This window comes from Eschrichtius robustus, chromosome 11 (genome assembly GCF_028021215.1).
Source record: "Eschrichtius robustus isolate mEscRob2 chromosome 11, mEscRob2.pri, whole genome shotgun sequence".
In the NCBI taxonomy this organism is placed as follows: Eukaryota; Metazoa; Chordata; class Mammalia; order Artiodactyla; family Eschrichtiidae; genus Eschrichtius; species Eschrichtius robustus.
This window is the reverse complement of record NC_090834.1, coordinates 73,590,614-73,615,932: the sequence shown is the minus strand read 5'-3', so window position 1 is coordinate 73,615,932 and position 25,319 is coordinate 73,590,614. Positions and strand designations below refer to the sequence as shown.

Genomic DNA, 25,319 nt, shown 5'->3' with positions numbered 1-25,319 from the left:
AATATTCAACCTCCTAGTAAATATCTTATATACGTATTAGGCATTTAATAAATATTTCCTCCCTTCCTCCCTCTTTCCCTGTTTCCCTCCCTTCTCTCTCTCTCTCCTTCCCCTCATCTCTTCCAACCATCCTCCCTTCCTTCCTAGCTTCCCCATCCACTTGAATAAGGTTGTGGACAAGAGCAAAGGATTTGAAGTTAGACTGCCCCAGTTTCTCCATGTAAGAGATGGGAATATTCATAGTTTCTAAGCACAAGGGGTTGTTGTGAAGATTCAATAAAATAATCCATGTACCAGCCCTCTTCGAGTGCCTGACATATAATTGACAGAAAGGCAGGCTGCAACAGATCATTGCCGTGGCTAGTTTAGGTTTATCTTTATAGATGATTGTGAGCCATTAAAAGTGTTTGTGAATGGGGCACATTTAATCTGAGTTACATTTTAAGAAGAATAACATGGTAGTTTAAAGAAAGGATAGGAGAGACCTTTAGAGGAATGTGGAAAAGTGAAAAGAACGTGTGCTTTGGAGTCAGACTGAGCTGGACTTCAGGCTCTGATTCTACTGCTCACTAGCTCTGTAGCCTCTCTGAGCCTCAGTGTCTTCAAACCTGATTAATAGTAGTTTCATTGGTTGGAGAATTAACCAAAAGCCTACAAGGCGAGTGCCTTGGACCATGCCTTTAAAAAATCCATTCCCTTCTCTTTTGTAGGAGTTTTGAGAACATTTCTGTAGGTGGAGCTCCATTTGAAATTTATTTAAATCTGCCTTAGATTCTTTTGTATTCCTATCCTTCCTGAGCTTAAAGCCTGTCCTAGTGTCATGGAAGCAGGACTTTTCCAGTGGAAAGACAACCAATATTCAGAAGAAGGATGTGTTACAAATTTAGCATCAAGTGTATCACCCCACATCAGAAAATTCATAAAATATTCCTGAAGAACTCTCAGGCTCCAAAGTAGATCAGTTCCACCTAGATAGCCTTTAGGATCCATTCAATGTACTAAACAATTTAAAAGTATCTGAGTTGCAGAAAATTCAAAACACATGTTGTCAGAAATTTTTCAGTTATTTTTAAAAATGGACATTAAAGAAAAATATATATAGCTATGATTCTCAATTGGAACAAAATATTGGGTTTCAAGTCAGTTGATTGCAGAGAAATTTTTAAAGGTAAGACTCAGACCATTTAAATGACAAATTATATTTTTAAAAACCTAGTAAAACTTGAACATTTGAAGTTGGGTTCAGTTTTAAAACACAGACTTAGGAAGGCTGAGCAGGTTCTAAACTATTTTCCTAAGTTTTCGCAAAGCTCCTTGAGACAATACGAACTGCCTCCTAAGTCTAACAAAGAATCTGTCTAGATTCTCATTTTTAGACTCCTCAGAGAGACATAAGCTACCACTTGAAAACACACTGTATTATTTTATTATCTGCTTGCCTTTGGGGAACTGGATCCACCTGCATTTCCCTGAGCTGGGAGGAGGGTGCTTTGCTTAAACCATGTGAACTTTCTCCAGACTTGGGCTTCCCACTTCATAGATGCTGGCTTTGTACATCCTGAAGGTTTTCCTCAGGGACCTTTGCCTTGGGAATTAGGGATCTAATGTCTGCTCTGTCCTTGGATTTCTGGGGACCTTAGAAAGATCTCTTAGTCTATTTCCACTCTTATGTAATACTTATCATCACAATAAGTTGATCATGTTTTCTTTCTCTGGTCCAACAATGATAAATCTTTTCCCCTCAGAGATATGAAGTTATGAATTTTTTCACTTTTATAGAAGTGTAGTAAAAACTAGTATATTCAGCATTCTCTCAACAGAAACACTATTAGCCAGCAGTTCTTCAGTCTATCACACTATTAGATAATTGAATCGGAGCCAAAAGAGCCCTTAGAGATCATTTAGTATAGCCCTGCATTTTATAGATGAGGAAACTGCAGCGGAAAGGAGTGAAGTGATTTGCCCAATCCAGTAACAAGGCATGAGTGAGACCGTGACCAGACCCCATGTCCCTGGCACTCAGTCCTTTGTGCTTTCCAGTTTCTGGGGTGAGGTTTAGGTGCTCCTAAGATGTTTATGGCGGTGACCCTGAAGCATCATAAAAAGTGCTAAATTCAGTCTTAGTGCTGCTTATATTGTTACATTATAATTCTTGCCAATAGTGGTGTCAAGTGTGACATTCAGTTATGTGTGATAACTTGATTAATCAGAATATTTGGTTAAATGGGACATTTCATTTTTCAGCCATGTGTGGCATACAGTAGGCACTCAAAATATTAGCTGATTTAGGCTGATGCCAGTAACAGAATTTTCTGTGCTTGTATTTGATGTGGAAGTTTAGTTCCTTACAGCTCAAAATTTTTTAAAGACTCACGTAAACCTTTGTAGCAGTAGATACAGTGGATGAGGTGGATGACACTTTTTCTTTTCCTAAGAGCTTTCTTTGCTGGTTGCAGTTTTAGGAACGTGATAATAATAACAACCACTAAAATGTCAGTCTTTTTAATCGTTTGAAAAACATTTTTTCCACACTCATGATCACACTTAATCCCAACATCCATCCTCAGAGGTAGAATTTTTATCATTCCTCTCACAGATGAAGATGAGGTTCAGCGCTCAAATCATCTGCTTACGTTTATGCAGGTGGTATCAAAGTTGAGGCTCTTCAAAGTCCCTGATTTCAAATTTCACATTCTTCCACAATAGCAGACAAACTTCACCTTCCTCTCCAATACCAATCTCTGCCCACGTGTTCTGGTGAGTCTTGAATACAAGCTCAGAGACCACATGTTAGCTATGGTTGTACGTGAGTGTGTGTGTGTATGTGTGTGAGTGTGCTGCATCTCTGTGAGTGCCTGTGTATGTCTTTTTCATTGTGAGTATAAATCTGTGTGTGGGTCTGCTTATCTATCTGTGTGAGTCTCTGATCCCTGTGCATAACTTTCTATCTCTGAGTCTGTGTGTGTGCCTGCTACCTGTGTGTGTGCACGTGTGTGTGTACATGTGTGTCTGTCCTTGAGTCTGTCTCTATCTGTGGAAGTAGCTGTCTGCTGTGTGTCTGTCTGTCTGACTGTGTGCGTCTCTGAGTGCCTGTGTATTTGTCAGTATCTCTGTGTTTGTGGGTCTGTCTGAATGTGTGTCTGTCTGTCTGGGTTTGTGTGTCTGCAAGTATATCTGTGTGTCTATGTCTGTGTCTTTCTCTGAATCTATGTTTGTATGTCTGTGTCTGTTGACCTTGGTGTGTACATGTCTGTATATCAGTGTATGTGTGTCTGCTTGTGTAAGTCTCTGCATATGTGTTCTAGTCTTTTTTCTTTATGGAGTTGGGTATTGATAGACTTGATTATTCTCATTGTCAGCTTGTAGGTATAGGGCTGGGTATGGAGAATATATATGAAAACTCTGCACATAGATGTACTTTATGCATTCTTTCCATCACTGTTTCCCTCTCAGCATTGTCTTAAATCTGGTTGTCAAAATGTGCCATTGGGAGCACTCTGGCAGAAATTCACTTTTAGCTCAGATCCAGTTTGCCATCTTTGACATTTGCAACTAAGATTAGAATTTCCCAAAGTGCTGTCTTCCCACTATGGATGGAAATGCTTGCTTTATTTTTGGTGCAACCCTGATTTACACTTTATATCTTTTTAGAAATAACGTCAACAGTATTGGTTCTGAAATAACATGAAGGGTGTCTTGTACAATGCATTGCCCAGTAGCTTTAGTTCCCTATACTCTCTAGGCTGCAGGAGTCCCCTGTAGTTTTCAATGAAGAAGATCACTCTACCATTGTCTTCTTCCAATGCTGAGGATCAATGTAAATTTTATGAAAAGAGAAACCATAAATTTGGGATCTTTTTGTTTATGTTGATATTAAAATACTAATATTAAAATTAATGTCAATTTTTCCATCTGTAAAATGGGGACAAGAAGGCAAGCATCTTCTCTAAAGAATTATTTTAGTGAACTCATATGAAAAATCACATCAGCTTATCAAGAACTTTCTATTCCTTTAAGAAGATGAATTCTCCAATTTTAACAACATTCATAAAAGGGAGGTTGGCAACAAGTTTAATTTTTCTTATTCTAGTCCATTAGTTTGATTGTTGTAAAATGATTTCCCCAGGTCTAGGCAGAACACTGGTAATGGAAGAAGGAACAGGGCTCTTTGAAATCAGTCATATCCAGGTCCAAAACTCAGCTTCACAGACTAATTGGTGATCTTCTCACTTCAAAACCACGTGTATAACTAGCTGGGTCATCTGGGGCCTGTTACTTTTCTGTGCCTTTGTGTACTCTTTTGGAAGGTGGAAATGATGAATATACCATATAAGACTGTGGAAAAAATTAAATAGGAGACTGTACCTGAAGTAAGGTCGATGCAGACAGATATTATTCTGGCTCCCCTATTGTCGTTTGCAACCATGTGGGAGAACAGGACATTAGGTCAAAGTGCTCAGCATCAGATGTGTGTGGCTTATGGTAGATGCTTGGGATTCAGAGAAATATTGACTAGTCCCTTTCTGTCGTGAAAGAAAAATACAATCTGATTTGGGATATAGGGCAGATACATAAAAGGAAACCTGACAAAGTGGGGTCCAAAGTGACAAATGAGTGAAAGGAGCTGCAAGGGTAATTAAGCTCATGAAAATCAAAGAGACCCTGCCAGTCAATGACTGAGGTGGAAGAGAGGTTCTGTGGAACAGGAGAGACTTGAAATGCCTAAAGAAAGGACAGGAAGGGTAGAATGTGCAGAGAGGAGTGAGCAGCACATGGGGTCCTAGCATGAGTCTGGATGGGGCATGGGCCTCCTCATAAGGAGAACAGTGGCTGGTGGACAGTTCATTCAGGAGAGGAGTGGGCTCTGGGTTAGAGAGGGGGCAGGGTTCAGATGCTAGAAGCCTTGAATGCCTGGCTAAGAAATGTAGCCCAGAGTGTGTGTGTGTATGTGTGTGTGTGTGTGTCTGCGTATGAGAGACAGGGTGGATAGAGGATGAATACTAATGATGGTAGTGGTGGCTGAGGTAAATTGAGTGTATTTCTCTGTATAAATAAGCTTTCAGATAGTTGACCTGTTTGTTACATAAGAACCGTAGAAGCAAATGCTACATGGTTCTCTTCTCAGTGGGAGGAACTTCAGGGTGGTATAGGATTGTAAATCCAAATTAAAACTTGAAATAATTATCATTAACTTATAGGCATTTATAGATGATAAATATTTTTATATAAAAAATTCTCATCTATGAGATAGAGATTATTGTCATCCTCCATTGCAGATTAAAAAACAAAAATCAAAACCACTGAGAATCATGAAGGTAACTTCAGGTTCAAATTCCAGCTCTTCTCTATATAAATTCTATACTTCCCACCATACCTCACTGTGAGGTCACTATAATCGGTAACTTGAAGGAAGAGTCCATGCCTTACTCTTCGTTGTCTCCCTAACACTGAGCCTAAAATGCTCAATCATTATTCATTGATTGATTGCTTGTGGCTAGAGACCAGACTTTGGAAGAAATAGTTACTCTTATGGGGATAAAAATTTGTTTTCGTCTGAGTCTGTCTACGCTTTTGTGTATCTGGCCTTCCTCAGACAGAGGAAGTTCACGCTGTAGGAGAGTTGCTTCTTACTAGACTGTAGTTAGAAAAATTTTGAAGTCTTTTTTTTCTGTTCCAATTACTCTACCTCATTGCTGCTTCTCTTCTGTCTTTTGTTTTGGAGGTTGTTGATCAGTTTCCCACAATCTGTACTTCTCTGCCTCTGCCTCCTTATATGTATGAGAGTGTATTTCTGTCCTTTCCTTTCTCTTTCCCTAAGCCCCTTCTTTCCCTGTCTCCCCGTCTCTCTCCACTGCTGATTCCCTCCCTCTTCTTCCTCCTTTTCCTTCCCTCCTTCCCTTCCTTCTTCCCTCTTTCACATCTCATCTTCCACTCTTACCGCAATCTTGCGGCCTACTGCAGTTAAGGTGCAGTCTCTGATGACCGATGAAGATTTTTTCCAAGCTCTTATAGTTACAGGGCAGCTGCTATCTCTGCATTCTTCTGTGGCAGGGCTCTGGTGTGTAATACCTGTATCTCCCTAGGCTACTCTTGTGTAACAAGAGTTCCTGAGTGTGCATCTTCAATGATAGGGCCTCTAAGACTCTGCCTAAGATACATGAAGAAGGTATCATAGCCTAGGGGGACTGAGAGATAACCAGTACAAATTTATTCAGAATCTAATGCTGATTTTATGTATTAAAATGGCAATGCAGTAAAGTCTTAGACCTAAATAGCTCCAGAAAGTTAAATTTATAAAATAATTACTGACTTCCAAGGCTTTAGAAGGCAGCGTGGATCCTGATCTTCTTGATTTCGTGACCTGTACCTAAAACTGGGTCAGCTCATAAGTTAAGCTGTTCAAAAGAGTAGAAGATATTCAGGTTGGGTTTTAAATCTGAAGACCTGTCTTTTAGGCCTACCTCTGACTCTCATTATCTGTGCGATCTCCAGAAGGTCTCTAATGTTACTGAGCCTCAGTATATTCTGTAAAATTAGGATGATCATGCCTTACAAATGAGATAAGTGTGTAAAAAGACTCTACAATTTATAAGATCCTGGTGGTCACCAAGGCTGAATATGGGCCATATTTATTGCGTGAAGAGCAGGGTAACTGAGTCAGTGATTTCCACTTTGAACGGAAGTTTTAAGCTGTTTGCCTTCTGCCTCCTGTTTTGTTGGAATGGCTTGGACTCAAAGCTGCCTTAGGCTGATAGCATAAATAAGTAGCATGTCATCACTGTTATTCCATAAATAAAACAATTTTTTGTTTATCATCTTTGTGGGTGGTGGTGGGAAGGAGAGGATGTAGAAAGGAAATGAAGTCTATTTGAAGTAAATCAGGTCTGTTGTACCAAAGATCTCTGGAGTTTATAGGAAGCATTTATTTTTTCTGAAAGAATTAGCTGAGAAATAAGAAGTAGCTAAATGTAGACGAGTTTACTGACCAGCACAATACAGCAAGATCACGATGCTGTAGCACAGGGAGATCAGCTTGGTGCTTTGTGACCACCTAGAGGGGTGGGATAGGGAGGGTGGGAGGGAGGGAGATGCAAGAGGGAAGAGATACGGGAGCATATGTATATGTATAACTGCTTCACTTTGTTATAAAGCAGAAACTAACACACCATTGTAAAGCAATTATACTCCAATAAAGACGTTAAAAAAAAAAATCACGATGCTGCATTAATCAATGAATTTCACCTATCTTTGTACAAACTGGTTTTCCAGAATCATTTCTATAAACATATAATTTTAAAAGGTAACTTAATGAGATAAAAATTATCTAGAGGTGATGTTTGAGGGAATATTTAATATTTATTTATCTTCATGTGGAAACTATACTAAAGAATGAAGTTTGCAGTCAAATCGATTTATCAAAAGGAAAAGTATATGCTTGTTTAAAACAATGGATAATGAATTTTAAAACAACTTAAAGTACAGAGGATGAGTGCTGGAAACATATTAGCTGATCTTCAAGGGAAAACTAATATTTCAAACCAAACAGTACCTAAATAGATAATATTTATGTTAAGACTTGTTTGTTTTGTCTGAGAAATCTAATAATCTGGCTCTTCATGTCATATTACCAAAAAGAGAATACAATCCACAACTTGAGCCCTTATATAAATTATAAATTTTAATATGTGAGTCCTGATGTAGGCAAGAAGGCTGGCCAGCCCTATCAGCAATTTTTTCTTTTTTTTTTTTTTTGCTATTCTTTTGGTCACTTTAGCTATGGAAAACTAAAATTTTAATCATAAATGTGAATATATTTTACTTAATCAGTTAAAAGAAGATTTAGTCTTTTTTTAGGTTGTGCTCTCCTTTGTGTCAATATATGCAGTAGAGTTTTAAATAAGAGCTATAATCTTAGAACTTTGTACCTTGTATACTTGTTAAACTCATGATCTTCTTTTCTTATTATTAATTGGTCTGAAAGTGCCATTTAAGATTCTACAGAGATTTAAAAACTCTGCTAAATATAACGTTCACATGGGAAGTTATTTGTTCTACGAATAACTGTTTTTTTTGTTTCCTTGAGACTGTGCAAATCTATTGTAGTTAACTCTCATTAGACAATCTTTGGGATTGAGTGAACAATCTCTCTGCCTTGTATCCTGCTCTGGTTGATTTTCTAGGTTTGTCCTTGTCTAAGCAGGTGATGGAAAGGAACAGGGAGAGCAGCTACCGTAGCATTAGGAATAAATGTGTGCTTGTTTATTGATGGTTCAGTAAGAGAGCCCTGGGAGGTGTCACTTTCATTTCATTTAAAAAAAATTTAACTGGGGTCTAAGCACCATCCCTCGTTCTACCAGAAAGACTGTTTACTTATATTGAAGCTCTTGCTTTTAGACCAGGAAATCAGTAAATATCTTACTATTAAATCCCCAAACTTGAATTATAAGACTGAATTCTAATTTATTCACTAAATCATAAATTCAGCTCCAATGCTATTATTATCTTGATATTTAATTGTTGAAACAAAAAGCCAAAGATCGATTTCTGAGTTTTTGAGAAATAAAGTTGGTGCAGTCTTTACCCTCACTATTATGATCTATAATACATTGTATTTCAATATCTAATTTCTGAATGTGGAGATGGCAGTCCTTTTTTTTTTCTTTCTAACATAATAACAACAAATGAAAAGTGCTACCCAAAATATAGTTTAAATGTAAAATATTTTAAGTTTGTGACAATTAAGGTCAGCTGTGAAGAGCAGCTTTTTTTTTTTTTTTTTCTTTTCTGCTGTTTGTGGACATAGTGGAAGGAATAATAAGCCCCTGCCCCCGTCCTCCCTGTTTGCCGGCTTTCTGATGACAAAGGGCGGATATGTGGCGAGCAGATACCTCATTTACATCACATGCATAATGTACTTTATCTGGGATATTAGCTTCTCGGACTTGGCAGTGTTACCTAACACACACCGCGATCAGCACAATTTTTGAGGCTGCAATAATCAGAGGAATGCAGCAGTGATGTGGGAACAAGAGGAAATAACATGGCATTATGATGTACCCATCATTGTTCTGTTGTCATCCTTCCTAACCAGTTTGCTGTCCTTCGGAGCCTCACAAAAGGGTCATGAATTTAATAGAGTAAAACATGGAACTGGGTGCAAGAGTAATACATCTATTTCCAAGCTCCACATTCAGAGAAAAAGGGAAAATATTGACTACACAGAGGACAAACTGCCCTGAAAGCTTTGTGGGTCTATGCATATGCTTATGTAATCTTCAAACAAGATGTGCAGTTTTTTACAAATGTGTCTGGCCTCACTTCATCTCAAGTAAGCATTTAGATACAAAAAAGTCAGATATAGGAAATTAACTAAATTTTCAAAAATCTGCAAAACATGTTTCTAATAAAATATTGTCTGTTATATTAATAGCATGCTGTTTACAGAATTTATTCTTAGCATATTAACCTCTTCATGGTTTTCACACATTTAATAAAAGATAATAATCTCCTAGCAGTTTTCACTCATTTGTTCAAGACTTTAGCAGGAGTTCCATCCTGCAAGTATTTTACAAAGCAGTTTGCGTGTTCCTGTTCTTATAACCGTTTGCAGTATTCCCAAATAACTCTTACACATGAGTTCAATAAATAATTGGAAGCCCAGATGTTTGAAACGGATATAGCAGATACACTGTAGCTGTATTGAAAATACAACTACTTTCCCTTTGTCCTCTCATCAACTTCACAGCATTGCACCCTGCCATTTTCAGTTCTCTTCTAGTTAAACCTAGAGGAGCATTTGGCATGTACGCGTTCTCACACGTGCCCTTCTCAAACGCAGCGTGTGGAGGCATCCTGTGTTTTTGTTTCTGACTTGAGACATTCCAAGGAGGAATTTTACTTCTTCAGACTGAACTGTAGCATTCTTTGTCCCTTCAGTCCTCCTCCTGATAAGAGACTTGAATTACCCCTTCCCATAGCAAATAACTAGAAATCTGTGTACGCTCCCTTCTTAGACTGAGCCTCACTCATTTCTGTGTCCCTCTCTAGCAGCACTAAGCTAAAGCAGGCTCCTGTCCTGTGTTTGCTAGATAACTAAAAAATATTAGGTATCAGTAAAAACTAAGTGTGTTCTTGAACTTGGTTTTAAAATATAGCTCTCTAATTTTCAGGAACTGAAAAAAACATGAGGAAAATTCTAATTTCATTTACAACAGCTTTAGGTTATTAAATTTTTGCTGCTACCTCTCTCTCCGTATGCAGCTTTTCATTGTATAGTTAAAAATGATTCTTTCTAACTTACATGTCTTGGTTTCTTCCTCTTTGAAATATTTACACCAATTCCTGAAAAATGCTGTGACATTATCAGAGAAAAGTTGTTTTATTTCTTTTTAAGCGATAGAAGAGTATTATGGCTACATTCGGGAATTTTTAATTTGTATCTTATTTAGTCTGGTGTGCAGTGTGACACCAGTTAATTGTATGTTATTTTGTGGTAACTACATGTTAACTCTGTTGGAAGTAATGGTAATTATACTGTAATTGATATCAGTTCTCCCACATCTTTGGAAAACCATACAATTAACACATATCGCCACAGTTGGACACTATCTTTTGTCCTTTGTAATGTTGCCATGTTGGAGTACTATTTTGAATAGGGTCCTAAATATTTTCTTCTTCTTTTAAACTCATTTGAAAAATTCCAATTTTAAGATATTTTAATTTTCATGAAATGAAACATAGTTTCTAAATTTTAATTTTACATAATCATGAAGAAAGCTTCTTTCCCAAATAATCAGACATAGTCTTGGGTTATTTTTATTTTTATTCTTTATTTGAAACGTCATTTGTGACTTAACATGACTTTATTAGTACTTTCTATTTCCTAGAGGAGGATAACAATAGAATATGCAAAATCCTGACATCAAGGAGTTAGTTTTTTCTGAAGAGAGGCCCTCTTCTTACTAGCAATCTTTATGTTACTTTGCATTCAGACAAAAATGGGTGTATTCTGTGCTAGTGCCACCATAATGAATATCAAACTAGGAACATACTTGCACCAAATTTAGATAAAACGTTTTCCCTTGATTTTACTTGCCTCTTTCCTTTGCCTTTCCCTTGCTTTGGGTCCCTTTCCTTCTATCACTTTTGCCTAAGTTGGAGATGGAATTTCAGAAGTAGCAAATAAAGGCTTTCTGGCTAAGTGTGAGCATGGTTTGGTAGGCTTGTTTGACAAATGGATTATCTTTGAGTGATTTTGTTGAGAATATGAATAATTGCTCACAATTTTTTATGACATGGCAAAGTGACTTTACTAATGTGTGCTGCAGTGTGGGTCTCAGGAGTAAAAAAGTTGAGTATGGTAGAATTGTAAGATTTCAGAGCTGGAAGAAACCATAGAGATAAGTTGGTTCAGCTCCCTCGTTTTACAGGTGGAGTAATCAGGAACTAGCATTGTTTGTAAAGAGCACATGTGTGCAGAATAGTTCAGCGGAAGGAGCAGGAGACTGGGAGTCTGCAGGCTAAGTGCTGTGAGGCTAAGTGATGTGTCCTGGATCTGTTACCAGTCAGCTGAGGGATTTGGGGTAGGCATCCTAACCTCCTTGGTCTCTGTACTCTCTGAGTGAAGAGGCCTTTACGTTTCCTTCCAGCACTAAAGCCTTCTCATGCCCCCTATTTTTCTTTTTAAGATATGTGTTATTTTTGTAGAACACATATTTAATTATAGGAAAATCTCTTAGGAGATGTGATCTATTTATATATCTCACAAGTTAAAACAAATACATGGTGGTAATACCTTACATTTTTTCCATTTTTTGTGTTTATGTTTCTGAGGAAAAACTCTTCAGATTTATCAGTTTGCCAGCTAAAATTGAAATAGAAGGTATATTTTTGAAGAAAATATTCATTCTTGGTTTAGATAGCTTTGAATAACTTGAATAAACTGCACCTGTGTCTCCACAAACAATATTAAAAGTATAGATTGTAAATTAAGTAGGTATCTGAAATCAAGTACCTAGATTTGAGCAAACAGAATTCCCAAGAATTTTTTGGACAAACACATTTGCTTAGCTGGTCATTAATTTTATTGTGATACTCTTTGTTCACGTGATAAACGTTAGAATAATAAAGTCTTGCTGGTGGTTTAAGTGGAGATAAAGTTCTCCAGTTTTTAAATCAAGTATTCAATTTTAATAGGAGTTTGTATAATTTTACAATGGAGCTTTTTGTGACCTTGTTACTGAAACAAATAGTTAATCAGAGAATATTCAGGAACAAATATGTATCATGCCTCTGTATAGGAATAAGAAGTTGGAAACCACATATAAGTAGGAGTTGGGCTGCCACACAACTGGATTTGCTTAAATCTGAACACTTTATAACTCTACTTGGGAGTTGCAAACTTATAAATAACCTTGCAATTGGTTAAAACTGTATTAGAACCATATGAATGAGACAGAAAGCATTTGCACTATAATCCTGATGAAACTAATTTAACTCAGTGGCTCCCAAGCCTAAAAGGGTCTCATATCTTCAGAGTTAATGCTACTTTATCATTTATCATCTGATGATCAGTGACAAGAGTCTAAGTGTATGTTACAGGAGATATACAGGATACTGTCCTTGCCAGGGGTGCGGAGAGAGAACTTGCTTAGCTTGGTGTACTCTTCAAATCCTGAGGGGCACTTGTCATACATCATTTGTGAATGTTTTTGAAAGCTCCATAAAACATATCCACAAGAAGTTCTGCAGACACTAGTCCATTTCAGCAGGCTTGTGCTGCATGCTTCTTCTGTGCTTATAGGATACAGTCCTAGCTGGAGGTAGAGAGGATCAAGAGCCACTTTCCCTCCCCCAAGAAACTTGTGGTCCAGTGGCATGTATCAGCCTCCTGAGAGGTGATCTGAACAGCTGTGTCAGTCTCTCTATCTTGCCTCAAGTATGAGTTTCTGGAATTTTGAAAACTTTTGCCTAGCCCCTTACAAGTCTTTCCTCCCTTTAAGGGAGAACTTTCTCTTTTGAAGAATCCTAGCTTGCTAGCTAGCTGGCTATAGTTGTTAATAGATAGAATCACTACTAGATACTAATGGCAAAAGCTTCTAGAGTATTGTTTCTGAGGCTAGTAGGACCTCATGTCTAAAATTTGTTTCCTTATTACTTGATTTTTTTTGGCCAGTGACAAGAGCCTTTTATAACACAAGAGGCAGAAGTTGCCACTGTATTAGTTTGCTAGGGCTGCCATAACAAAATACCACAGACTGTGTGGCTTAAACCACAGATATTTTTTTTCTCACAATTCTGGAGTTTAAGAGTCCAAGATCAAGGTGTTGGAAGAATTGGTTTCTCCTGAGGTCTCTCTCCTTTGCTTGCAGATGGTCGCCTTCTCACTGTGTCCTCACATGGTCTTCCCTCTGTGAGCACACAGCTCTGATGTCTTTCTGTATGTCCTAATCTACACCTTTTATAAAGACACAAGTCAGATTGGATTAGGGCTCACCCCAATGGCCTCATTTTATTTTATTTGTGTTTAATACAGGTTTATTCATTTTTCCTGTGGGTTTGAATTCAGAATTGAAAATGTTGAACTATATTGTAGACAATTTTTAAAGGTCACTTTCAAAAGTACCACTGTGAGGGTTATAATGGAAAGATCACAAATATATACCTATGGGATGAGTTAAAAAAAAAAAAAAAAAAGCTCTCCTAATCCAAAGTTTTTCAGCCTTAGCTCTACTGACAGTTTATTTTTTTAATTTTTATTGGCTTATAGTTGCTTTACAATGTTGTGTTAGTTTCTGCTGTACAGCAAAGTAAATCAGTTATACGTACACATATATCCACTCTTTTTTAGATTTCCTTCCCATTTAGGTCACCACAGAGCACTGAGTAGAGTTCCCTGTTCTATACAGTAGGTTCTCATTAGTTATCTATTTTATACATAGTAGTGTATATATGTCAATCCCAATCCCCCCATTCATCCCAATCCCCCCTTCCCCCCTTGGTAACCATAAGTTTGTTCTCTACATCTGTGACTCTATTTCTGCTTTGCAAATAAGTTCATCTGTACCATTTTTCTAGATTCCACATATAAGCAATATTATGCAATATTTGTTTTTCTCTTTCTGACTTACTTCACTCTGTATGACAATCTCTAGGTCCACCCACATCTCTGCAAATGGCACTGTTTCATTCCTTTTTACAGCTGAATAACATTCCATTGTATATACGTACCACATCTTCTTTATCCATTCCTCTGTTGATGGACATTTAGGTTGCTATACATAGAAAATCCTAAAGATGCTACCAGAAAACTACTAGAGTTCATCAATGAATTTGGTAAAGTTGCAGGATACAAAATTAATACACAAATCTCTTGCATTCCTATACACTAACAACGAAAGATCAGAGAGATTAAGGAAACAATCCCATTTACCAACGCATCAAAAAGAATAAAATACCTAGGAATAAACCTACGTAAGGAGGCAAAAGACCTGTACTCAGAAAACTATAAGATATTGATGAAAGAAATCAAAGATGATACAAACAGATGGAGAGATATACCGTGTTCTTGGATTGGAAGAATCAATATTGTGAAAATGACTATGCTACCCAAAGCAATCTACAGATTCAGTGCAATCCCTATCAAATTACCAAGGGCATTTTTTCACAGAATTAGAACAAAAAATTTTACATTTTGTGTGGAAACACAGAAGACCCTGAATAGCGAAAGGAATCTTGAGAAAGAAGAACGGAGCTGGAGGAATCAGGCTCCCTGACTTCAGACTATACTACAAAGCTACAGTAACCTCCTTTGAATTTAACTACCTCTTTAAAGACCCTATCTTCAAACACAATCACATTCTGAGGTATGAGGGGTTAGGGCTTCAACACATGAATTTTAAGAGGACACAGTTCAGTGCTTAACAGCTATCTTTGCTTAGCTTGGTTATTCCCAGACTCTTGTGAAATTATTTTCTTTGGGATTACAGTACCTAAAGAACCCCCTTGATCAAATTCTTTATGTCTCTGTTCATGTAGTTTCATCTGGATTATCTTCCCTAGAGATATTCTTGTTTCTCTAGAGGAATTAAACTGAAATTAATATGATTTTGTTTAACCGTTTATTCTATTGTATTCTCATAAAGTATTGACATTATGAATTAATTCCAAGAACAAATTGCTAATGATGGATTGCTCAGCAATGTAAGGGTGTGTAAAAAGAATATTTGGAAATGGTTGTGGTTGACATTTTAGGGAGTAGTTTTGCAGAGCCCTTTTGAATAGTAATAGCTAGGCAGACTTCCTATATTTCAGCACTAAGCCAACCCTGACCAAGAGATCACTCTATGGTTCAGCCAATTTACGTATCTTCCTTTGTATTTATCTACCTTTTAATCATCTGTATCTCAGTGTTTTCAAAAAAGATCTGAAAATTAATTTAATTTAAAAGTAAAATTAAAATGAAAAAAGAGAAGGAAATATTGTTAACAGCATTATCAGGATTTAGCAACCAAAGTGCCTAGTATGTGCCAACATCATGAGAAGCACTGACGATACGGTTGTTAAGACATGGACACCACACCTTAGAGGGTAAGTTGGGGAGACATGTAAATAGATACATAAACCAATAATTTTAATGCATTTTTCAATAAACATGGTGTGGTAATGGAACAAAACAGGGGAGCTGGTGGAGGGCAGTCAACAAAGGATTTTGTCCAGAAGAAATGCTTTAATTAGGCCTAGAACGGGCTAATTATAATGTCATCAGTAAAGGAAGCGCATTCTAGGAGAGGGAATGGTGTATGCAAATATACAAGGGCATAAAATATCGTAGCTTGTTCAGGAAACTCCAAGAAACTCTTATCTTCTTGGAATAGAGATAATAAACCAGAATGAGCAAGACGTAAAGCTGATGAGGAGAGAAGGAGCCAGATCCTATAAGGTTATACAAGCTGCACAGAGAAGTTTGGTTCTCCTCCTGTGGATGATGGGGAGCATTTGAAGGCTTATAAGTAGAGGAAAACAAGATCCAGGTACTACATAATTACTAAGCCTAAGATTTAAATTTAGTTCTAAGATGCTTTGAAGCCAAGACAAAAAGGAAAGCATATTTGGTTATATAGTTGTGTTGTTGCCACAGGAGAATGGATATTGGCCTTTAGATCAGGACACCATCTTCATTAGTGTTTAGCTTTGAAATATTTAGCAAGTGCTAAATAATATCTTTAACAGAAGTGGATATTTTATGAGCTGCTTTATTTTTGCACAGCACTCACATATATAATCTCTTATTTAATCTTCTCAACCCTGCGGCATGAGCATTTTCTATTCCATTTTACAAATGAGGAAACAGGCTCAGAGAGATCACATGGTAATTAAGTTGTAGAGTTATTATTCTAAATTCACCTCAGCCAAAATATCTATCTAAATTTTGGTTAAGTGACTTAAAATATAAAAAATCCTTTTTGAGCCTCACCTATTCTCTTGTAAAACTGACAGCAATAGTAATATTTTTCCTTGTAGTATTGGTGTGAAAATTAAAGGGAAATACTCATTGGAAAGAGCCTTGTACCTAGTATATGATCAGTAAATGACACCCTTTCCTACTTCTACTCCAATACATGTATTTGTGCTACAGAAGCAAACACAGTTGGAAAACTTAGGACTTAGGAATGATTCATGAGTCCTAGCACAGTTTTGGTGTTAAGTGCATATTAAAAGGTAGACAAATTAATAGCTTTAGCTGACAAAATGGTATTTAACAATGAGGTTCATTACCTCATTTCTCACAGCCAGAGTCTTTTTTATCGTGATGACTGACTCTGGGACCATCAAAATATCATTATGAAAGTAAATCCCAGTGCCTCCAAAGTAACTCCTTCCATAAAAAGAATCACCTTTTTAAAAGTATTTGTGGTTACTTTCCAGTGTAAAGCTTACATTTTCGATCCTTCATTAAATTACTAAATTTATAATAAAGGATGTAAAATAAAGACTAATAATGTGATAGCTTGTTAAGTCAATAGAAAGTAAATAACGTGTGCTTAAGTACTACTTCTTGAGAATCACATCATGGCAAGACATGTCCAGAGCCAGGAATTAGAGCAAGTCTTTCAGAGTAAGGTACAGACTCTCTCTCAGCATTATATTTAGCATTGTCCTGTTTAAAAATAAACAAACAGGGGTCTTCCCTGGTGGTGCAGTGGTTGAGAATCTGCCTGCCAATTCAGGTGACACGGGTTCGAGCCCTGGTCTGGGAAGATCCCACATGCCGTGGAGCAACTAGGCCCGTGAGCCACAATTACTGAGCCTGCGCGTCTGGAGCCCGTGCTCCGCAACAAGAGAGCCCACGATGGTTAGAGGCCCGCGCACCACAATGAAGAGTGGCCCCCGCTTGCCACAACTAGAGAAAGCCCTCGCACAGAAACGAAGACCCAACACAGCCAAAAATAAATAAATAAATAAATAAAAATTAAAAACAAAAAACATCTCTGTAAGTCTGATTATAAAAAAAACAAACAGACAAACAAAAACCTTTTTATTTTTAAATGTGTACTGCTTTTTAAGCCAGGCATTTGTGGTGGGTATTGTCTTCTTTTGCCTGTGTTTTGCAAAGACTTTGCAAAGATGCAGGTGTTAAGCTGCAGAAATTCCAAGTCAGACTCAAAAACCTCTTTTTCATATTGTTATATAATTAAATTGTATTATTCTATTGTGTTCTTCTAAAATGGCTCACTTCCCTCTTTTGCAAAATATTTATGGTATTTTTCCAGATTTCCTTGTTTTGATGATTATTGCCCAAAGAGACATCATCGATACAGTGTGGAGTGTTGAGTCTAAAATCTTTTTCACAAACTTGAAATATTATAAAATTGGTAGTTCTTGTTCCTTTTGGACACACTTGTACAGGGTGTTTTGATTTATGTAGATTAATCAATTATGTGGGCTTGTAAAAACCTGAAAGTATTTATGGACACTAACAGTAAATGCTACGTAAGATATATAGAAAAGGTGCAAGACACAATCCCTGGCTTGAAAAATCTTTTGATGTTGTTAGGGGAGAGTTGGAGGTGCACATGAAGCAAAGCTCAATTCTTTAATAATAGTATGTAACTAGGGACTAATTATATAAGGAAGGTTAGGAATTTTTGCATATCAGAAAGTAGATCAGAGAGGTTATAGAGGTAATGGACAACTTGGACTTTTCAATATGAATAGAACTTGGCAAGGAAGAAGAGAGAAGGAAGCATCATTCTAGTGGGCATGGGGAAGAGGAAGCAGGCCTTATCGTGGTATTATTATACCTGAGCAGAAGACGTATGATGGGAGAGTTGTAGGAAATCGAGTTTCAAAAGACGTGTGGGGAATAGTGTATAAAGGACCTTGAAACTCCTCCAAGTAGAGGAGTTTGGATAAAATGCAATAGAAAATAGGAAACCATGGAAGGTTTTAAATCAGAGCCATGACGTGGAACCCTGTGAGGAGTGAGAGCAGGTGGGGGGGGGGGGTCAATGTCAAGGTTCAGACAGACCAGAGAGGAGGTGCGGCAGTAATGTAGGAGTGCAGGTGTGAGGGCCTGCGCTGGGGTCGGTGATGAGGGAGGGCATGGAGGGGAAGGACCAGTGCAAGAGGCTCTGCAGAAGAAAAATCAGCAAGCCTGGAAGATTAAGTGGGCACAGAGGGGCAAGGAAAGCACTGAGACAAATAGTACCGACCAGTTGGTATTGATGTAAACAGAGGATGGGAAGGGGAGTTGTGTAAGGCGAAAGCTGCTTTTGCAGGGAAGTCTTTACTTTTGAGAAAGAGTTTTCCAGGATTGGAAAGACACTAAAGCTTGGAGCCGGGATGAAAGGGCAAAACCTTCTTTTGGGTAGTATTCAACAACTCAGACATAGCGGAAACTTTAAGGGTAGGTAGTATCTCAGAATATTGTGGTGGCCTTAGAGAATTTCTATTCATAATGCATATATTTGTTATTTCTCTTAGAAAACTGCTTCAGGAATACACAGAAACATGATTGGTAGCACTGTAGTATTAATTTTCCCTGCAGAATTCCTTATTATTACAAATTTGAATGGTTTTAAAGATTCTTTAGTATTTAAATAAGTATTTTAGGACATAACAGCAAAATTCTTATTTACTCAAAAAATATTCATACCAAAATCCCCACGTAGGAGATAGATAGGTGGTTCTAAATTTGTGATTAAATGAGCATAGAATTTTCTATTTTCTATCTTCTGTATAGCAAATAGAAGTATGATATATACAATATGTATGTATTTGTAGAAAATATTATAAAATATTTGTATAAAATATATATACTAATATTCTATGAACAGAATATTTGAGAGCTAGTGTAGAGTATACTAATTATAATGGAACTTACATGTGAAAGTAACATGAGATTTTTTTTACCCATTTTAACTGAAATATAAGTAATGGCCTCTTAGGTGTGTGTTCTGTGGTTGCTATGGATGACCTCATATTCAGACATTCTTTGGAAAAGACCTTTGAATACAGATTGGTAAAGTACCTCTCATTTAGACCACTGGAATAAAATGCATCACATCATTGTCCAGCCATGTCTGCCTGTCAAATGAAATATATTTGTTTGTAAGGCAACAAACAAAAAGCCTCTCTCAGCATGTACAATTTTCCACTTCAGTTTGTGGAAAAGAGGACCATGTTGAAATCATTTGAGGTGTGGTATAGGTTGGTCAGTCTTGGAAATCCAGAGGGAGCGTGCCCAGTGCGTCGTTACCTTTCACGTGTTGTTTTTCAGGAGATGGCTGTAATCAGTCATCTCACATGTGGTTTGAAAAAAGGCTTGTCTCACTGGCAAGCAAACTGTTATTTAAGTACACAATCCACTCTACTACTGAAACAGTTTTGCCAAACTTATCCAAGTATTCTCACATGCTTAAAGATGGTATAAATATCATTTATTGCTGGCAGTTTTCTTCAGACTATATGGAATGTCTTCCTGCTGCCTGCTCTAAGTGTCCCAGTTTACATTATGGCCTTTACTGCCTCTGTTTGATGGAGTGATCAGTAAAAATTTAATGACACTATAAAATAATAAAAATGTCATTAATTTACCACGGATCTTGGATGCAGTGGTTGTAAAGTTACATTAATAAACAGAATATTTTTTTACAACGAAAAGCATTGTTACGTGGGAACATATAAATAACACACATAAATTTAAGGGCAATTTTACTGTTAGCACACACATTATTATGGAATAGCCAGTAAGTGTATAAAACAGTATATAAAATTTTATTAAGATATACTGTGCACATCAAAAATTCAGCTTTTATCTAAGTGCAAAGAAAAGCCATTATTATGTGCTTACTGTTTCATTGCTGTTCTTTCCCCATATCACAATTTTACATTTGTTGCCAGTAAGAGGGAGTTGATTTTTTTTCCTAGATGAAAATAAACCTCTGTTTTTTCAGTTACCCCAAATTCATTCTCTCTCTCCACCGATGCAAGTACAGAAATGATCAATCTTGCCATGGTAGGGAGGGAAAAGTTGCTAATTTAATGCAAAGTTACAAATAATGCCTGAGGAGTTGAATGGTTTGTTCGGTGACACTGGAAATACGGGATAATAATGCCGCAGTCTATCTGTCACCAGTGAGGCTGCCCCGTCATTGACTCTGATAATATGAGAAGATGATGAATGCTACCGTCTTGTGGCTTGTAACATTTAACATTCATCAGCTCTCACTAAAGGGGGCTTTATCATTTAAATATCTTTATTTAATATGCAACATCTACCTCATACATCATAATTTCAAAGCACTTAGAGAGCCAACAGTCCTACAACACAGCAGAGCTGACTTTAATTTTTTTCAATAACTTTTATGTTGCCTGCATGTTTGTGACTGACAGTGCATAAGTAAGTGTCTGATCACATCACTGCATGTAAAACGCACATTTCACTGTCATCATGAAGACTGGGAAGTTTTCCTGCCTGGAGGGGTGGAGATTAAAATTAGCATTGAGGTGTTTTGTTTATATCTCCAAAATATCTACTTGCGAGCTATGTAATTTGCGAGAGCTAGTTCAAGTGCATGGAAAACTTGTAGTTAAGAGCTTGCCACCCGCTGTCTATGTTTTCCATATCGGGGCATACCCATTGGCACTTAATGGCCAGAAGTTGAGGGCCTCTTGGAACTAAAGTATCTTTGAACTTCTCTCTGTGCCTCTGTCCACATTCTGTATTTACTAGGCTTATATTCAACCTCACTGGTAAAATCTTTGCTTAGCTCAGCTGCCCAGAGCTAACTTGTAGACATCAGACCCTCTTATCTTATGGTTATGTGGCTGGCAAATAAATATTCTGAGCTATTCTTTGAAGGAAAGAAGGAAACCTTCTGGGAGACTAGGTAGAAATTTATATGAAAGGGCATGGCTTTGCAGGGTCCTTCTTTAATCTCAAACACAAGTGCTTGATATTACCAAATATAAAATGCAGCCCACTGCCCAAAACAATTTTTATCATTGATTTATTTTCTGCCTATTTAACTAGTGTTTCATGGGATATTCTTCCTCGACTTCTACTCTGTCAAAATATTGATATTTTATAAGGAAAGTATCTCTGCAGAATAATTTTTTTTTCAATGAAGTCAGAAAAATGTATGACTTCAAAGACACTGTGAATGTGTTGTTGAATGTTCTGAATGTTTTTTGTTATGATTAAAAACAAGCTGATACTACTGAATTGTGAGTGCACTTCACTTTTTGTAAAAGAAAAGATATTATCATCATGTAAGCTTTGTTGTCTTAGGATTTTACAAACCATGGCATGTAATTTTCCCGCTTCTCCTTCCTTGTCAAAATATTGATATTCTTTCAGGAACCTTATTTATTTTTTTTACTGAGAATATTTTCCGGTAAAATCAAAGAGAATGAATGACTAGAAAGATACTTGAAATATGCATACTGATAGGTAGCACAGTCTGTTGATTTTCAGAGAAAGTTGTTTTTCCCCCCATGAAAATACAGATAAAGGTTGTTCTTCCAAGAAGATTGCAGGTGTCACATCAAAACTCCTTCTGCATTTAACATAGGGAAAGCATTCACATGCAAATATTTGAAATGCGAAACAATGTGATAAAACAAAGGTTGAATATTTTGCTTTCCCTGGTACTGCTTATTTTCACTTTAATTCTTTTTCTTTACATCATGACAACCAAAAGTGCTACTCAAAAATAGAAATTGGCTGATTAAAAACAGCTGTCCTCCCCCCTACAATGTGTGAAACTCTCGTCTGGCTTGTGGTTGCTCTTTGTTGTGGCCTGCATCTGGGTTAATTTGTTCTTGTGCAGCGGCAGTGTCACATAAGAAGATATTGGGGAACCATACCTAATTTGCTTTTTATTTTCACTCTGTTTTTTATAAGTGTGGTGTTTCAGAGGTTTCCCCACATACCGCTATTGTAACTAGTTAGTATTACCCAGTTGGGGAAATTCATGATTATAATTTTGTTGCAGTCTTTCATAGAAATGTTGCTAGATTAAAGCAAGGTTTATACTGTGTTTTCTTCCAACACAGATTTCAACATATTCCATGATGAAGGGGAACTGGAAGACTTCCTGCACAATTTGACTGACGGGAATTAATTATAGAAATATAATGATATTCAAAAATAATCATATTAGAAAGCACGAATGTAGTGAGACTGTACAAATGAGACACAGCCTCTATCAAGTAATTGTATGTTTGCTCTTTAAGAATATTTCCAAGTTTCTAAACATCTTACAGAAGAGAACACTCAGAGTGTTTCCGTCTAATGCCGAACATGCCTAGTACAGAACTAGGTCATTGAACAATAGACTGAACAGCAATCAGCACTCTACTGCTGCATAATGCATTAAGTATAACATGCAGAAACCATTCCCGGAGCTGGAAGCTGCTATTTCATGTCTGTAAATTCAAGCTGACATGACATTTAATATTGTTTCATAGTAATGAACAACAAGGTTTCATTCATTCATAAGCACAACACAAAGCCAAGTTTGAGTCTGGAGAGTAGCAAGGAGGAGAGAAGGGGACACGTGCTGTGTTTCTGCAGACAGGAGCATCATGTTAATTATGATCAATGAGCCCTCTGCTACTGATCCAGAGAGCTACAGGAGGAGAGTTCACTGTGATGTTTCAGACTCCTGATCCTAGAAGAACAGGTTAACAATTAAAACATCTTTGTGTTTCCCTACTATAATGGCAAGAGTGTTTAACTTTCCTGACTCAAGGCCTGGCTAGGAGTAATGTTCTCCTTTTCACTTACCAGGAAGTTACAGTTCGAACTCCTCAGCAAAATAATAGTATCAATGCCATCATCTAGTCTGCCTGCTTTGAAATATTTGTTTTTGAAATCTTCTTGTCTAAAATTCTGATTCGTATTTTTCCAGGAGTACCAATGCAAACTATGATCTCTAAAAAAGAAAATTCCTCTCCCATTGAATAACAGTGTATTTTAATGGAAACTGATCTTTCAAATTTTGCAGTTTTGACTCACACCTTTCATTTGCATTCCTTTTAGAATACTGGAGCAAATCCAACAGAGAGATGTGCAGTACAGCCCTGGCAGGTTACCTGCCACAGATTTCCTTTCCTTATAGGTACTATGGTTTAGGTGCTGTCAACACTGTCAGTGCCATAAACAGGCTTTAGTGGAATCTTCCTGAAAAGTTTTCTGAGCTCAAGTTGGTCAGAAATGATGTTTGTAAATCCAAGTTTTGTCCATTAAGAAAGATAGAAACTGGAAGGGAAAAGTGGCTGCTTTGAAAGCTAGTATAAGTCTCTGATTATTCTTTCCTCTAGGAAAGAACACGCTTTGAAAATTTGGGGCCCCAGTTAACAGGAAAGTCAAGTGAAGATGGAAAGCTGGGCCCAGGTGTCATCGATCTAACTCGGCCAGAAGATGCAGAGGGTGAGTGGCTTTTCTGTTCTGCTGCTCTGTGTGTTTCTAGAGGTATGCCTGAGGTAGATGTAGGATCTTCATGGTCTTTCTTGGGAGTCACCAGATCAATTTTCTTGGCAAATCAGAAGAAATGTTAGGCTTCGTTATATGTTATAGTTGAGGACATTGAAATTCAGCTAGATTGTATGTTACTGAACACATAGCAATCCAGATACTTCAAGGTGCCATTTTAAAGTTTTAAAATAAAAGAACCCTCTACATTTCAATGAACAACAGAATTCTGTGTTTCATCCACCTCACGACATTCTTATAAAAAAAAAAAAAAAAAGGACAAACATACAAAGGAGGATTTTTTACCCCCAAATCAAGTGATTCCCAGGTGTAATCAAACCATTTTGGAAACTAAATTACAGTTTGAAGCAGATCTAGCATAAAATTAATAATTGCTTGGGCAAGGCCCAGCCTGTGTCTGGGTACTAACCGTTATAAAGTCTTTTGAAAGTCTGGATGGAAAAGACTAGCTTTACTCTCAACGTGTTTACCCACAGCACTATCAATGCCTGTCCGCTCCTCTTCCTTTTCTGTTTGTTTTAAATGCACAAGCAGCAAAACAGCAGAGATTGCTCCCCAGAGGCTGGGTACAATCTATGAGTTAGATCAGCACTTTAGTAGTAGCGTCGCCTGGTTATTTACTGTGTCATCCCAGAGTAGGGACTGGTTTTCCCGTTAGCTGTTGCTGTGTCAGAATCCCTCCCACCAGTCAGGGAAGATTAATTTGTTCTCTTTAGAGTAACACAATACTTCATCCATCTCGGGTCCCAGCTAAAGTCCTTTAGCTTGAGGGGAAAAATCTTACTATTATCCCTTTTACTGGCAGGATTCCTTCCAGGACCCTAATCCCTTGAAAACACATGAAGACATTTAATAGCAGCATCTGAAGTGAGCATGGCTTCTAGTGATAGCTTGGGGCCATCCGAAGCAGTTCAGAAATCCCTGGCATGAGCACTAAGAGATGGGTAGCATCAGCCATTAGGAAGTACTTCAGAGAGTTTTCAGAAGGCAGGTTTTTCATGCCAGTGGGAGAGACTAATGCTTAATGATAGTCCTGGGGACAAGGTGTTAAAATAAACTCTGATTGCTATGTGCATGTGTGAGGGGAGTGGGGAAGGAAGGGAAGCGAAGGGAAGAGGATAAGGAAGAGGAAGAGGAACAGGAGCAGGAAAGGAGGAATAAAGAGGACTCTGAACCAGAAATATACTCACTGTCTTCCATGAAGAAGGTGTACTGAGAGCACGGTGACACTGACATTTTTATAGGCACTTAGAAGTACATGATTTTCCCCTGGTGAGGATTGAGGTTCTGTGGTCTAGGGAGCTAGTCATTCAGGTGT

At 37.4% G+C, this 25,319-nt stretch overlaps 1 protein-coding gene across 14 annotated transcripts in view; it reads left to right on the top strand.

The window, feature by feature from the left end:
- The window catches only part of SOX6 (SRY-box transcription factor 6), a 625,789-nt gene that overhangs the window by 557,973 nt on the left and 42,497 nt on the right, over positions 1–25,319 (top strand). For all 14 annotated transcript variants that reach the window (XM_068554456.1, XM_068554455.1, XM_068554467.1 and 11 more), the window contains one exon: positions 23,830–23,938. In XM_068554456.1, coding sequence (XP_068410557.1) covers positions 23,830–23,938 — 109 coding nt within the window. The remainder of the gene's footprint in view (positions 1–23,829; positions 23,939–25,319) is intronic.